Raw genomic sequence first — 16449 nt, forward strand, 5'->3', positions numbered from 1 at the left:
GTGCCATTTTCGACTTTGGGTGCTATTTTCCATTACGGGGTTAAACGCATTGAAAAACTGCTAATCTATTTTCATCAGTCATTTTCGGACGTGTTGATACCTGATGTGTTTATGATTTTTACTGTTTATTTATATTTATGTCAGTTCTAGGGAAAGGGAAAGATTTGAATTTTTAGGTTTTTTTTTATTATAATTTTTTTTATATATATACACTTGTTTTTCTTTTTACTATTTTTCAGACTCCCTAGGGTACTTTAACTCTAGGTTGTCTGATCGATCCTATTATATACTGCTATACTACAGGATGGCAGTATATGGGGATTTTACTCCTCATTCATTACAATGTGTTGATAGCATATTCATATTTGGAAGACCCAAGGCTACCATGTAGACTGGGAGCGACGATCCTAGCACCGATAGCGGGTGTTACTGGTAAGTCTTTGCTGCAATATGCAGCAAAGACTGACCGGCTATGGAGAGGGCTCAGCCCTCTCCATGCAGCAGGACCCGACCGCCGTCGTGAATACACCGCGGGCGGTCGTGAACCAGTTAAAAAGAACAGTATAAAATTTAATAGATAAATTTTATGGCTGTTTGTACCAGCCATAAGCCGCCATCTTGTATACAAGGTCCAAAGTGAAAGTGACTGCAGAGAAGCCTGGAGCTTGGTGTAGATGAAATAACTATGGCTAACACACAAATTATGTGGTTTTTGGGATTTTTTTGAGAAGATAAATCGCCACACAAAGTTAAAGGGGGCCATTATGATTTTGGCAGGACTGGCAAACTATCTAATGCCAGCAAAAATTAAGGATGCGCTATGTGACCATCAATGGCTTTCATAGGATAGAAGCTGACACTAGATGGTGTCTGACTTTAGGAGGAATTATCTGTTTTCAACTTAAAGGGTTTTCCAGCTTCTTCAAGTTTTCTCCTATCCTAAGGATCGGCGTTAACTTGCTGCTTTTGGAGGTCCCAATGTTGAATCAAGGTAATGAGAATCTGTTGTACCCCAAATAAATAGAGCTGCAAGTTGCACAGGCCATTTACTGTCTATGGCAATGGCGTAAGTAGCAGAGTAATTCAGTTGTGTATCTCTGTCAGCATCATAGAGATTAATTGTGTAACAACTCCCACCAATCAGCAAGTCATCCCTTACCTTGTGGAGAACTTTAATGATTTCTGGATATAATTGTCAATACAGGCAGTCCCCAGGTTACATACAGGATAGATTCTGTGGGTTTGTTCTTAAGTTGAATTTGTATGCAAGTCGGAACTGTATATATTAGAATTGTAACCCCAGAGAGGATTGCAGAGCAAACTTACTGACTGCAGAAATGAGAACTGCTGGAGAGTTACTCCTCATGCCCACGCAGTCAAGTCATTTCTGCAATTGTGGAAATGTTAGGGACCAGTTAGTTATAACCTTTCATTACTGCAATAGGACTTGCATGTCCGATATACTTGTAGAAGCAGATTAAGTATATTTCAAATATGTTTTGTACAGTTGATGCATAGGATTCACTGATGTGTTTACGCTTTAGTCACAGAGTCTTAAGACACACTGCGGTTATATGTACCAGCAAGTCGTTGAATGTTCGGGCTACAGTCTCCAGAAGCAACGCACTACAAGATGAGGAAAGCAAAGGAGGAAAAATGCTTGTATTTGTCGATGTAGAAAACATGAACACGGTGAGTCGGCATGGTTGTTTCTGAAGAAATGCTCAATATCTTTTATGTTAGAATACCGTATATTCCGGCGTATAAGACGACCCCCCTACTTTCCTGTTTAAAATATAGAGTTTAAGATATATTCACCGTATAAGACTACCCCTTTTCCAACGCATACAAAACACCAGTAAAAATTTAAAAAAAAACAGATTTGAATTTAACATGGTCCTTTTTTAATTTAAATTCTTATGACATGCAGGTATATAGCAGGAAAACTGTCGCTCATAAACATAAGGCAAACAACAACAACATTACCATTACAGCACAGCCCCCAGTAGTATACAGCACAGCCCCCAGTAGTATACAGCACAGCCCCCAGTAGTATACAGCACAGCCCCCAGTAGTATACAGCACAGCCCCCAGTAGTAGTATACAGCACAGCCCCCAGTAGTAGTATACAGCACAGCCCCCAGTAGTAGTATACAGCACAGCCCCCAGTAGTAGTATACAGCACTGCCCCCAGTAGTAGTATACAGCACTGCCCCCAGTAGTAGTATACAGCACTGCCCCCAGTAGTAGTATACAGCACTGCCCCCAGTAGTAGTATACAGCACTGCCCCCAGTAGTAGTATACAGCACTGCCCCCAGTAGTAGTATACAGCACTGCCCCCAGTAGTAGTATACAGCACTGCCCCCAGTAGTAGTATACAGCACTGCCCCCAGTAGTAGTATACAGCACTGCCCCCAGTAGTAGTATACAGCACTGCCCCCAGTAGTAGTATACAGCACTGCCCCCAGTAGTAGTATACAGCACTGCCCCCAGTAGTAGTATACAGCACAGCCCAGCATTAAAAAAAAAAAAAAAAACTTATATACTCACCCTCCGGTGGCCCCGATGTGCTGCGCTGCTCCCCCGATGTCCGTGCTGTCTTCTTTCTTCCGCTGCTGTCTTCTTCCCCGGGGAAAGACATGGCGGCGCCCAGCAGAAGAAAGAGGACAGCGCGGAAGACTGAAGACGAGCCGCGCAGACATCGGGGCCACCGCAGAGTGAGTATGTGCCGCTATCGCTGTGAAAACACCCGCGATCGGTGCTAGCAATATGCAGCAAAGACTTACCGGCTATGGAGAGGGCTCAGCCCGTGAGCCCTCTCGATGCACCGGGACCCGACCGCCGCCGTGAATACACGGCGGGTGGTCGGGATTACCGGCGTATAAGACGACCCCAGACTAGACAGAAGATTTTTCTGTCTTCAAAAGTCGTCTTATACACCGGTATATACGGTAGATTGAAATTTGACATCTAGCTGTCTGAGGTAAACAAGCCACCATTTAGTTATTCTTTCATTGGACTGTCACAAGCACCTACATTCTGAGCCTATCCACTGAGGATGGATATTAGAAATATGCTCTATGCTTTTGATGGACTTCTAAATCTTTTCTGTCTGTGCAGTAACTCCCCCAAGAGGCATTCATGTACTTTTTTTCTAAAATTTTTATTATTGTTTTATATTGGAGAAAAAAATTAAAACAAACCCCCAACAGCCACCCCATACTAATAATAATAATTCCTTTATTTATATAGCTCACACAGATTCTGCAGCGCTACACAGACCTTGCCAAATCGGTGCATTCCCTTACTGATATTTCACAGCTCTGCAGGTGACACCGCTGCTTGTCTGTGCTTCAGCCAGTCACTGCTGCTGCGTTGTCCTCAGAGCTAATCATTATAGTGTCCCAATCTCTGTAGTAAAATTTGTATTTGAAAATAATTTCATCTTGTAGCTTTTATAGTCTTATAATATAACTGATGGTAAGGAAAAATCCAGTACTGGTGCTTATTCAGATGAGCAAAACAGATGCAATAAGGACATAAAAACAACTGATGCGGGTACAGTACTGACACGACATGGACTGAAATCACATACATGAGAGTCTGAAGAACTTTTTTTCCCCATCTAGAGTGAAGCAGGAGTTAAAGAATTTCATATAGTCCAAGTATCCAGCAGTAGCAGAAACTGGAAGCTGCAGAAGTCTGTCAATCCGGCAGCTGATAAAGGTATTCTATTTGGTGACATAAAACTTGCGGATCAATCTCGTTAAATCATTATCAGGGACTTGCACTGCCTGGCACTATTATAAATAGGAAAGCCATAGGTCGGCAATGGCAGAAACCACCTTCTGTTCCCACTACTTACCATATGTGACTACATCAAGATAAAATAGGAACACACTAACCCACAAACATTTCATATCATCAATCCCATACACCGTGGTGCTCTAGGACCCTTAAATGTTCATACAACATACAGCTGATAATTTTGTCTTTCGCTTATCATACAATATCTTATATTTTGTGCAGTGCTTTGTCCTATAGTAATTACTGCACAGCCAAACGTCTACTGTGGCCAAGACATGGAGGGTATGTGGTACTACATCATCATAAGGTGCCCAGGCAGTGTAAGGCAATGGGGTATAACTGTGATATTACCCTTGCTAAAGAAAACTTGTCCGTTCCATTATAGATACTAAACTGACCAGTCGAGAGAGAGCAAAAATGTGCTTCAAAGTGGTGAGGTGTAACCAGTCCTCCTTAAGTAAGTTAACATTTCATTGTAATTTTTCTCTATATTTTCGTCTTGCGTTATAAGCTTTTGACTAGGATGAAATTTCTATGTTCATACCCCTGGATCATCACTTTGATGTCTAATATACTACAAATTACCTATGTTCGACTATGTCTGCCTAATATTTCCATATATATATATATGCAGGTGCTGAACAGTCATCAGACAAATACACTTTTGGGGACATTGTATTTGGAGGAGAACAGGTATGTTGTGTAACTTTATTCCTGCAGGCCAGATAGAACTATGCAGGTACCTTTACAAGAAGCACAAGAGCCACGTGTGAATATGTGTCCATGCCCTACATCACGGGTGTCAATCGCAAGACCCATGGGCAAAATCTGGCCTTGTGTTATCTTGCCTGGCTCTTGTTACCCTACTCCTATGTTGTGCTTGTCAGGAGCGCAGCATAGGTGCAGGTAATGAAATTATTATGTGTGCCAGCTTCAGAGCCGGCACATTCAGCGGGCGCACGCTGGAGCAAAGAAACAGACGGCAGCTTCTTCTGTAAAGGGGGAAAGGTTAGTAAATGGGATAGGGAAGGGCACTGGGAGCACTGGGGAAGCACAATGGCTAATGGGGGGTAGTGGGGGCCATTAGGAGCACAGTAACTGCTGAAGGGCACTGGGGAAGCACAGTGGCTAATGGAGGAATTGGGGGAGCACTTTGGCAACACTGTTGCTACTGGGGGAGCATCGGGGCCACCGAGGCAGCACTGTGGCTACTGGGGGGGCCACCGAGGCAGCGCTGTGGCTACTGGGGGGGCCACCGAGGCAGCGCTGTGGCTACTGGGGGGGCCACCGAGGCAGCCCCGTGGCCACTGGGGGGGCCTTACCGAGGGAGCCCCGTGGCCACTGGGGGGGCCTTACCGAGGGAGCCCCGTGGCCACTGGGGGGGCCATACCGAGGGAGCCCCGTGGCCACTGGGGGGGGGGGCTTACCGAGGGAGCCCTGTGGCCACTGGGGGGGGGGGCTTACCAAGGGAGCCCTGTGGCCAGTGTTTTAGGTTATTGTCATGTAACACTATGTTCAGCATTGTGGTTGCCCTCCAAGAGCTGATTGCAATGGTAACACTTTATGAATGTAACTACTAAACAGCACATGTAGATACATGTATACAGTAATAAGATGATAACCGGCCCCTTTACGGCAATGAGTAGGCTGATGTGGCCCCCTGCGAAAATGAGTTTGAAAACCCTGCCCTACATGTTTTATTTTAATAAAGGTGAATAAGACACAGGGGGGTTTCATTATGGAGTGAGACCTTAACATGTATTTGTTAGTCAGCCATGTACAATAACAATAAAGAAGATTATTATAATACATTTTTTATTACAGATAATAAGTTCCACCACTCCCTGCGCAGATTTTTTTTTCCGAAGTTGTTTATCGAAGTTTAAGAAGAAACCCCTTCCTCCGACAAATGGATCATTAAAATCAGCACCTGATGAGTCTGTTCGGTTGATACAGAAGTGCAGTGAAGTAAACCTTCATGTAATTGTATTGTGGAAGGTGAGTCCTGTGGTCCTTTTAACATAATGTTGATGTGTGATTACATGCGTGTGTCATGTTACTCCTCTTACCAGCACCACACAACACTGGCTGGATTTCGCAGACAGAGCAGAGTATTTGGGACGGACTCCTTGCATCATAGTGATATTCCCTGCTTCCCTATAAAAGTTATGAAATATGATTATATACTGTATAATGCAAACGGTCCTGTTCCTGGCACTGTTCTCGGTCCGTGAAATGCAGCATACGGTCAGTTTTCTTTATGCACGGAGAAGGGTTGTGTGCTGCCCGGCATATCGCTGATCAGTGATGATGAAGGTCTGAAATGTACTATTCAAAATGTTAAGGTATTTTCCTTCTATATACTCACTACACAAGATAGGAAACAAATGTATGATCACTAGGGGTCTGACAGCTGGGACCACCAGCAATCACGCGAATGGGGGACACCCAAGTTAATAGTGTTGTGCATCTTAACCAGGTTACTTCTGTAAGACTGCTGGACTTCACTCTCCCAGAAAGTGTTATGGATGTAACAAAAGCAAATTACAAGCATGTACACGCTTCACTGCATCCACAAAGGGCATTCACAGGCTTTTATAGACCCCTATTCCCCTGATTGCTGGGTATCCCAGACATCTGATCCTCAACCATCATGGGGTTACCCGCACCCCCCATCCTGTGCATGAATGTTTATAGACAGGAAAAACTCTTTCAGTAAATCTGTTGTATGCACAGAGAAATACAACTGCCCTAGAAACACATTATAGTCCTAGTATCAGGCTTTATGGTACTGGCTGTAGCCATGGCGAGGCTTAGGAGTGCACTTGTAATGTTACTTCATTGTTTACTTTGGATGTTCTGCAGCAGTAAAACAGTAGCAAAAGTGCATTCATCCTTTGGACTATATTTTATTAGGATGATAAGACTTTGATGGAAAACAAGTTTACTGTAGCCTAACCCCATTCACATGTTGTAGCGGACATAACTGCACATTGCTCTCCATTCTGGACTATAGTGTAGTGTTTCTCCAGAGGACCTGTAAAACAAAAATGTAATAAATATAGTTTGTTTCCGTTTTCAGAATGCTGATTGCTTAAAGTGAATTGAAACAGTTTTTGTTAATTCATCTTCATCTGTTAAGTCGATTATGTGCGACTGCTGCAATTAAAATCTTGCCCCCATCTTATAAGGTGATTGTGCAAGTGGTCGCAGTTTAAGGCTACATTCAGCGGATGTATGGCCGCCGTACCGTAGTATGGCGGACATACATCGGCGCTGCGGAGAGGAGCATGGGAATACACAGCGCACAGCACTGTATCACGTAGAAAGATAGGATATGTCTACGGGCTATGGAGCCCATAGATGTGTATGGGGGACATATATATGTTGGTTGTATATACATCCTCCATACATGTGTGTGAATGCAGCCTAACTCTTCAAAAGAAAATGTATCATTCTTACAAATTCGCATGATAATTTTCCCTGTATTCAGTTTACCCAGCGTTAATGAGGTTGAGGTTGGGGTCACATGAGCAGGAGAGCAGAGCTACATAGCCACTACCTCTGCCAGGTAGTAACATTATGTGGCATTTCCAGCACCAGAGCTGTGGAGATCTGTTTAATATTTAACATTTGTTAAGGAGGTGAAGCAAGGGTATGATAAAAGAAAGGAGCCAAATATTTAGTATTAAAGGGCCCAATGTTACTTTCTCACCATTATCTAAGTAATCCGGCTACCTGGAACGCAAAGGATTTTTCGAAGAGAATTTCTCAACAAGTAAAAAGATGAACAAATAACTCAATGAGGAAGCTTCCTTCCACTTCATTATCTGAGCCCCATTCTCAAACACTAACAAAGGCAGGGTGGGGGCCTAGCTTATGGAGGAAGATGAATGATTGTGTAGGACTTTTAGTTTTGTATAAAGTTACTCTTTGCTAACTTGAACGGCCACCATGGTCCATAGCGATAGAAAGTTTCTATGTTTTATGACTCTTTCCATTTCAGGCATATGTGATAGAAGATAACAAACAGCTTATTATAGAAGGCCAGCATCATGTCACTCTCCACACCATTGGAACAGAAGCATTGTCTTTTCCTCAAAAGCAGGTGATCTATGTATGATATAATCTGTTATCTAGAGTCATAAAAGTACAAAAAGTGTGTTATCTAGTGAAAAGTCATAAATTGCATAAATTATGTACTTTATGGTCATGATGAATCTTGGCATAGATTTATCACAAAGTACATCATTTATGCAATTTATGACTTTTCTACCTGATTTCATAATGCAATACTAGGTGACAAAGTGAACTGTGTTCTAGAGGTTCTTTCATCTGATTTGGAGTTGGTACATTCACACGGCCGTCTGGGGGGATGTATATGCTGCCGCAAATTTGCGGCCACATATACGTCCCCAGAGATGGCAATGTTGGCCTGGTGGCAGTATGGTGCAACAGTTGTGGCACCGTTCTGCGCTGTACACGAGAAAAAGATGCTTTATCTTTCCCCGTGTGTGTGGCTGTGTCTGCGCCTTTCTCTATGGAGGGGGGAGGGGTCACCTCCTCCCCCTCTCCAGCGCACAGCATATGGATGTGTGAATTTACCCTACAATGTAGAGTAGTTGCTGAGAGGACTCCTGGGAGGGATGGCTAGAGTCCTGCTTCCAGCTGACAAACACATTGCGTTACAGATGCCTGCCATTTTAAAGTTTAAAGTTGGGTTATTCCTTACAGGTTTGGGCTCATGACCAATGAGTGCAGCCTTACGTCCATGGATTGGTTGCATTGAGAATCCAAATTAAAATAGTACAATCACGTGATTGTCTAAATGTAGGACTCCTCCTGTTCCGTTGTACAGGGGGGTTATAACCGCAGATGACCACTACAGGTGTATTTGCCGTCCTTTAGAAATGGGAAAACAAGATTCCCATGGGAGTTCTCTCCTGTCAGTAGGGGGGAGGGAAGGGATGACCAAATACATTGTGATTTATCAATAAGTGTATGGGTGAAGATATGTACTTATATGAAATTGATGTTTACAGTTTGTGTTGTCTTTCTTCCCCCATTGGCTAAAACCTTTAAGTTTGTATATTTTGAAAAAGAAATAAAAAGTATTAAATAAAAAAAAAAAGATTCCCATGGGAGAAGCCAGAACACAAATTGGATCGCTGAATAGTGGAAATTGGCAGCATTTTAACAACGGTTGGTAAACGTCAGTCTGGTGGTGGCGCAGTAATGGAATTTGGAGGAATGTTTTCTAGGCACACCCTGGGTTCGCTGGTATTTTTGGATGACACTTGTGTATGCCACAATGCATTGTGGGGCTTCTGCAGGCCAATGATGGTCAAACGCTGTAATAGATGTAGTAAAAAGTAAGATCTGTATATCTATCACGCTCTTATTTATCTATCCATTGTTTTTTTTTTTTATTATTGTACTTATTATTAGGAGCAGCCGGAAATGGTTCTACTTAAATTTGGCAGAACAGAGCAGCCGGCTGTAGCTGTGAGACCATCACCAGAACAGCTATCCAACCTCATAAAAACAAGCCTTCAGTATCCAGAATCTTTCAATCACCCGTTCCATCAAAAGAGGTAAATGTTTTCTTCTGATTTGATTTTTAATTAGTTTTAGGCTTCCAAACGTTCTTCTGGTTTGAGCATACATTGTTAGCTACCCAACATTTATTACTGAGCTGTCCCTCAGTAGTTTGGTATATAATATTGTCTTAAGGCTGAACACATCCTTGGAAATGGTGTAGAAGCTGCTGACTTCACACTAGTGGGTCTCATCAGTCAAACTTGCTGCATGTGCTGCACTTTCTGTACAAGCTCAGTACTTAAGTTCCTCTGCTACAGAACTGCTAGAGGGACCAGAAAGAGGTTTGGCTTACAGACTCCACAGCCCTGGTCTCAGAGGTGCTGATCTGTTGAATGGTTCTTACAATATTATATTCACTGAATGAATAACTTGTATTTATGTTTTATATTTTTGCAGCCTTTGTATAGTTCCTGTTACACTTGTGCTCTCCAATAGTTCTCACGCAGACGTTGAAGTAATAATTGATCTAAGACATAAGACAACCGGGTACGTATGTAAAAATGTATAGCGCAGCCCTGCATTTGCTGTTACATATATTATGGTAAAATCCTTCCTCTCAGCCTGGTTACATCCATGTATTGTCAATGGCCTGTTGTTTATCCATATCTATGGAACCCGGCAATGATGCACCAGTCGTCACTCTGGTGCAATGAGAGCTTCTAGCTGTACTCTACAGCCAGATCACAGAGGGTCATTAGCATAATTTTAAAAGTTGCTTTTAGAAGGAAGGAGGCCATTGATAAACCAAGGGCACTTCTTATATTGATTATCATGCTTGATTTTGGTGGTAGGTTCTACAGGTTCTTAAAGGAAATGTATCTTGTACCAATGATAACCATGTTAATTTTTTTTTTGATGTTTTTTGTTTTCTGTATTAAGTTTGAGAATTTCAAGTAATTAGTGTCTGTTCAGTGACCAAAATCTTAGAAGCTACAATGCCTTGAGCATGTTATTAACCAGCGTTCTTTCTATCTTTTAGCCCTGAAGCGTTAGAAATCCATGGTTCTTTTACCTGGCTGGGGCAAACCCAGTACAAGCTCCATCTGAAAAGTCATGAAGTATTTGGCCTCAAACTGAACGCTTGTTTTGTCCACACCGGAATCTATAACCTGGGAACTCCCAGAGTGTTTGCCAAGCTGGCCAACCAAGTGACGCTATTTGAGACCAGTCAGCAGAGCTCCATGCCAGCACTGATAGTCATTAATAATGTGTGACCACTCCTAGCGATGGATGAAATAAATAGTCTTACTATGAAGGCTCCTCATTCCCGGGTGTCAGGAGTGTGTATGATGCTCTGAGAGATTCCAGACATTGACTATTAATGTCCCTTTTATGCAAGACATGTGGACCTGACTGATGCCACCTCCCTGCTCTGTATAGAAAACTATACATTTTACCAGGAAAAAAACAAACAAACATATTTTCTCATAGTCGATCACAATGTTCCAGTTTGGTTCTAACGTGTTTCTGGAGAATCTCTATCGTCTCTGAGCCCATTCATGTGAGGTGTTGCCGTCATTTTGCACTTTTTGGTCTTTCTCCATGGCTGTTCACTTCGCAGTAGTTAGGTTTATTTAGGGGTGTTTTATCATTTTGAAAGACACGTGTGCGTAGACAAATGCAAAATGATAATGAATATTTTGCTTGAGATTTAGAAAAACTTGATTCATCTCAGTAAAGAATGCACTATTTTACACGAGCAGAACATTCGAGTCAATCCATTCACTTTGTTGTGTAACTTTACAGATTACAAACGGTCTCCGGGCGATGAAAAGTTATGCTTTTGAATAGAGGATGATGTATTATATTTATAACAAATGTATTGTACATAGAATAAAACATATGCCATATTTGCTGTTTTAAAGCCTTTCCTTGCATATAATAGGCTGTACCAAGGGCCCTAATATATATATACTACTTGTTGCTTATGTTAACAGTATAAAATAATGTACATACAACATTAAAAGTTTTAACAAGTACGTGAGTAAAAGAATGTATCATTTTTATTTATTCTCACAAATTTTGCCTTTTTATGAAATGCAAATAGAACAGAACAGTTTTTATACATATTCTTCTGTGCTTTAGATTAAAGCTGATCACGTGTACAAATCTAGACTCTTCCTCTGAAGGATTGTAAACCAAGTACACTGACATTCTGGTGTGTTCCCCCCCGGGCAGGATATGTTCATCTTTTATCTTCATATGTTCTGGTTTTTAAGACAAAAAGTCTTGAATAAGTATGCAAATTAGCCTTGGGGGCTCCAGGTTCCAATACGACCTTGTTTGCATAATTTTAAAACCCAGGGAATAAGAAGATAAAAGAAGAATAGATCTTACCAGTGGGGGCACACAGTAGTATGTCAGTATGCTTGGTTTACAATCATTCATCCTGGTGGTAGATGTCCTTTAACACCAGTTCAAAGGTTTTAAGGTCAAGATCCAAGATCTAACTGCATTTTAAAGGCAATTGTCTTTCTGATGTCCTTTTTGGGATATAGACCATAAGCAACATTTTGCCAAAACGTATAACTTCAACACGGATTGTAGCTAGAATAAATGAAGACCAAGAATCAACAATAGACATGGAAAAGGAATCCACTGCCTCTGCTGCCGCCTTCAAATAAAACATATAACTTTTATTGGAACCAATTAAAACGACAACATTAAGACAGATTGCTGCATTTTGAGCTCATCCTAAGCTCTTAATCATAGTCATAAGTTCTTAATCATAGTCATGAAATGTCATAAGTATATATACACAACCACAACTATAAACCAATAAACGCTCCTAGTAGTCCAAATATATGTTTGGATTTTACTGCTATAAATTTTCATACTGTAAAGCTATATATCAGTGATGGCAACCTATGGCACTGGTGCCAGAGGTGGCACTCGGAGCCCTTTCTGTGGGCACTCAGGCCATCACCAGAGATGACTCCAGGTATCTTCCTGCAGTCCCAGACAGCCCAGGACTTGCTGTGCACAGAGCTATATTAAAGTGACAGGACTACCTGGGACTATTTTCTGCTTTATTGGTGTCCTCAGGGTGCTGGTATCATTGAAAACTGTGACAGAGAAGCGAGTATAAATCACAAATTAAATTTCAGTGATGGCACTTTGCAATAAATAAGCGGGTCTTTGTTGTAGTTTGGGCACTCGGTCTCTAAAAGGTTTGCCATCACTGCTATATATGAATACAACCGTTGTGGCACATCCGGTCACCACGCAATGCACATCAGAAATGAACGTTATGCCTGGTTTCTGCGGCTCCCCCCTCCCCAGCTCTAATCCTCACATCCCCTATATCTTTTTCTAACTTTTATTGCCCTAATATGCAAATTTTCTAAAGAGGCTACTGCGGGGTGGAGTAGCCGGAGCTGAGACTACACAACACCTTTACTTCACACCCCAGTAGCCTCTTTAATCCTCCTACCAGATATCTTCTGCGTACCCCTACAAGGAGCTGTGAGACCTCGTCCACGAAGCCGGCGTTCTGCGCAGAACACAGGCCTGCGGCTGCACGTTCACTGCTCCGGAGATACTGCGCATGTGATAAACTCCGGCAAAACTGCACGCCGAAGATATCTGGTAGGCGACTGGGGGGTGGAGTAGCTGCGCTGTATAGTCTCGGCTCCAGCTATTCCACGCCCCAGTAGCCTCTTTAGAAAATTAGCATATCAGGGCAATAAAAGTTATAAAAAGATACAGGGGATGTGAGGATTAGCCCTTAAAAGGGCTATCCTCACGTACAATAGAGGCACTTACCACCCGATCTACCTTAATAGGTAGAACCGTGGTAGTAGGTTTCCTTTAAAGTATCACAACTCTCATGGCATACTATACCTCCCATCACTTACTTTTCATGCAATAACTTTTATCAAATATAAAATATTGTCTTTGTATAACTGCATCACATAGTAGCTTGGATTTAGCTGCAGCTTAGGTCAGGCTGACAAGAGCCAGTCTGGTTTCCAATCAATGGTTTCCAAACACATAAAATGTATATTGCAAGGCAAGAGGTAAGTTAAAGGAAATCTACCATTTGTTTTTATGCATTGTGAACCAAATCTTCCTTGAGAATGCTGTAGCAATCATGAAACATATCTTATTTAATCCCTGATCCGAGGGGTTTTGCTCAAAAAGCAATTATAAAATTCAGGGCCTTGGGAAAGCTGGGTGAAGACTGCCTGCTATGCATAAGCACATTACACAGGGCTACCTGAGGTGGATGACTTGTACACAGCAGCTGGGGGTTGGTGCAGCGATTAATTACTTCTGCCTGTCGGGGACAACACAGTGATTTTATTATTCTCTGGGCATATTTGGGCTAAGAGGAGAGGCAGTCACAGGAGCAAAAGAGCCTCATTATCATAATTTTACAATAGTTTTTTCAGCAAAACAACTAAACAAGATATATTTCTGCATCAGTGTAGCTACAACATTCTCAAGGGATGTTTAGTTCATAATGCATAAAAGCAAATAGTAGATTTTCTTTAAAGGAGCACTTACATGGTAGTAATTTCAACAAAATATACTTACCTATTGCGTCTTATTCCAAAACCTGGCATATATCATTAGGCTTGACACACTTTGATTCCTGCAGAAAGACTTTAAAAATATGTTTGTTAGCCTTGGGTGCTTTGTGCATGTCACACAGGCATTCCCAGCTATTAATTATGCACAGCAAAAGTCCCCTCCGCACCCCTGCTGGAGAGCCTGGTGATGTCACAGAGCCTGGAGGTGTGCATAACTATAAGCTGAGAGCGCCTGTGTAACCTACACAGAGTGCCAGGGGTTAATTAACATATTTTTTCAATTATGATACTTTTTGCATTTATCCTGGCCTGTCAAGACTAATGAAGACGTGCTGTGCTGGGATCTGGAAGAAGACGCAGACAGGTAAGTATATTCAGTTTAAATTGCTACCATGCAAGTAAGAGAAGCATATACTGCAGAGTTTCTGTGCTGTAATCACAATGTCTAATATTTCTATATATAATATCTATTTTCATGGCCTATTTTGTTAGAAACTCTGCCATACCACCTGGAATATTGTTTTTTATTTCAAAATAAAAAGGTCTGTCTGGAAAGTTTTCAAAGGGAACTTGTCACTAACCCATAACAACTAAACATCTTTGAAAACTTCTGTTATGCAGCAGTACAACTATCCTTATAATGTTATTCCCCATGCATGAAAAGTTCCGCCGTTCTGTTTGTAAAGTTGGCTCAGCATCTATGCAGATGACTCCATGTGAGTCTGATCATTGTCTTCTCTCTGAAATGTGCCTGGCATTTTCATGTTCTTCCTGTTCAGCCGCACCTACAGCTGATTACCCTCGCTATAGAGAATTTCTGAGGAATGGGTGAGCCGATTTCTCTCTAACCAGTTACAAACAGTCAGCATCTCACTCTACCCCCTCATTCACCCCTCTCTCAGGAGCTGAAGAAAAAACATGCCCCTTTTCAATCAGAAAGCTGGGGGCAGGTCTGAATATGCATAGATGGTGAGTCAACTTTACAAAAGTACTGTGGAGTGTAATGGCATAAGGGAAAACAGTAGCGGAAAAGTTGTACTTGCTGTATAAGACCAGTCTTAAAAGATATGTTTAGTATGGGTTAGTTTAACTGATGGGTTCCCTATGCCATACTAATTTCCTTCAAAGAAAAAAAAGAAGAGAGACGATACGGGCACCACATGTGTAAAGCCAATTGGATTAGAGAGATGTTTAGATTCTTTAGTGAAAAGGTGCTCACATGAAGTAGCTTCAGATTTATCTTTGAGTGGTTTAGGCTGGCTTCCTGGTACCATTGGTGTCCATGAAGAAGATCGTGCATGTCAAACATTAAAAGTGTGGGGCTTATAAACTTGTGCTTTTGTGCTTAGAACAAAAATAAAATACTAGTATCATAGTTTATACAGTTGAAAAAAGACACTTGTCCATCAAGTTCAACCAAAGAAGGGAAGGGATTTGATGAGGAAGGGAATTTCCTTATGTAGTGGTCTAGGAGCTGGTAGCAGCCTACATCCACCTGACCCAAGGTCTCTCATTTTTTGTCCTGTGAGTCCCTAATACCTTTGTCTAATCTGAGGGTCGCCATTATTATATGTATCTGCTCTGTGGTCTCTATTATTATTTGTCTGCTCTGGGCACTGTATTATTCATTGTTGTTTGCCTGGTCTGGGGTCTGAATTGGTTATCACCTGGATGTAGCATTTTGTGGTTTCTGGGGTATAATTAGTGCTTCAGTATAATAGGTGAGCAGTATGACAATGCAGCCATCGGACCAAAAAAAGATTGTGTACCACTGCTCTGCATCAATTCCAGATATTCAGGAAGTCTTAAACACAGCGGAGTAGAAGCTCAGGCACCAGTGTAGGCCCCCTATAACCACATATAGAAGAATATATCAATCAGAAATTAAAGGCAGGCTTGAATTTAATCATTGGTGATAATACCAATAGCAATAACATTTTGGCACAATTGTTAGGTACAGATAAAACTGCCGTGGTCATCTTTGATAAAGGTCATGTCATTTAAAGCTACAACTTTTTACATCATATAACTTTAAATACAAAACACACAGTCAGGCCAAACTTGGGCTGAATACATACCAGAGAAATATAATGGGGCACATTTATTAAGGGCCATCAGACTTGGCACGTTATTTCTAGTACAAACTGCTTGCACAGGTATTTAAAGGGCACCTGCCATCAGGTCTCTGTCACTATTTCTGTCACTACTACCTGTTGGAGCAGCTCACAAGGATCCCATCCCAGCCTTTATCTAGTTATTCCATACATTAATCATTATATTAATTCTTTATTATGTAAATGAGGCTGGTCACATGGTCAGAGGCAGTGATGTCACTCCTGTTACCCCTCCCCTCTCCTCCCCCTGCTCATGTCTGTGTGTAATGTATAGTAAAGCATAGTTAGTGTATCTGCTGACATGCTGCATCCTCCTAATACACAGAGACACAGACATCAGCTACACAAGTACCTGCCATGTTCTGCCATAACATGTGAGACACAGACATCA

At 41.7% G+C, this 16449-nt stretch overlaps 1 protein-coding gene across 3 annotated transcripts in view; it reads left to right on the top strand.

Annotated features, from left to right (window-relative positions):
• The window catches only part of TRAPPC8 (trafficking protein particle complex subunit 8), a 50521-nt gene extending 39652 nt beyond the window's left edge, over positions 1-10869 (top strand). For all 3 annotated transcript variants that reach the window (XM_072152015.1, XM_072152016.1, XM_072152017.1), the window contains 9 exons: positions 1545-1692; positions 3631-3727; positions 4194-4265; positions 4443-4501; positions 5633-5806; positions 7815-7916; positions 9257-9402; positions 9806-9895; positions 10389-10869. In XM_072152015.1, coding sequence (XP_072008116.1) covers positions 1545-1692; positions 3631-3727; positions 4194-4265; positions 4443-4501; positions 5633-5806; positions 7815-7916; positions 9257-9402; positions 9806-9895; positions 10389-10623 — 1123 coding nt within the window. In that variant the 3' untranslated portion in view covers positions 10624-10869. The remainder of the gene's footprint in view (positions 1-1544; positions 1693-3630; positions 3728-4193; positions 4266-4442; positions 4502-5632; positions 5807-7814; positions 7917-9256; positions 9403-9805; positions 9896-10388) is intronic.
• Positions 10870-16449: the final 5580 nt, after the last annotated feature.

This window comes from Engystomops pustulosus, chromosome 5, assembly GCF_040894005.1.
Source record: "Engystomops pustulosus chromosome 5, aEngPut4.maternal, whole genome shotgun sequence".
In the NCBI taxonomy this organism is placed as follows: domain Eukaryota; kingdom Metazoa; phylum Chordata; class Amphibia; order Anura; family Leptodactylidae; genus Engystomops; species Engystomops pustulosus.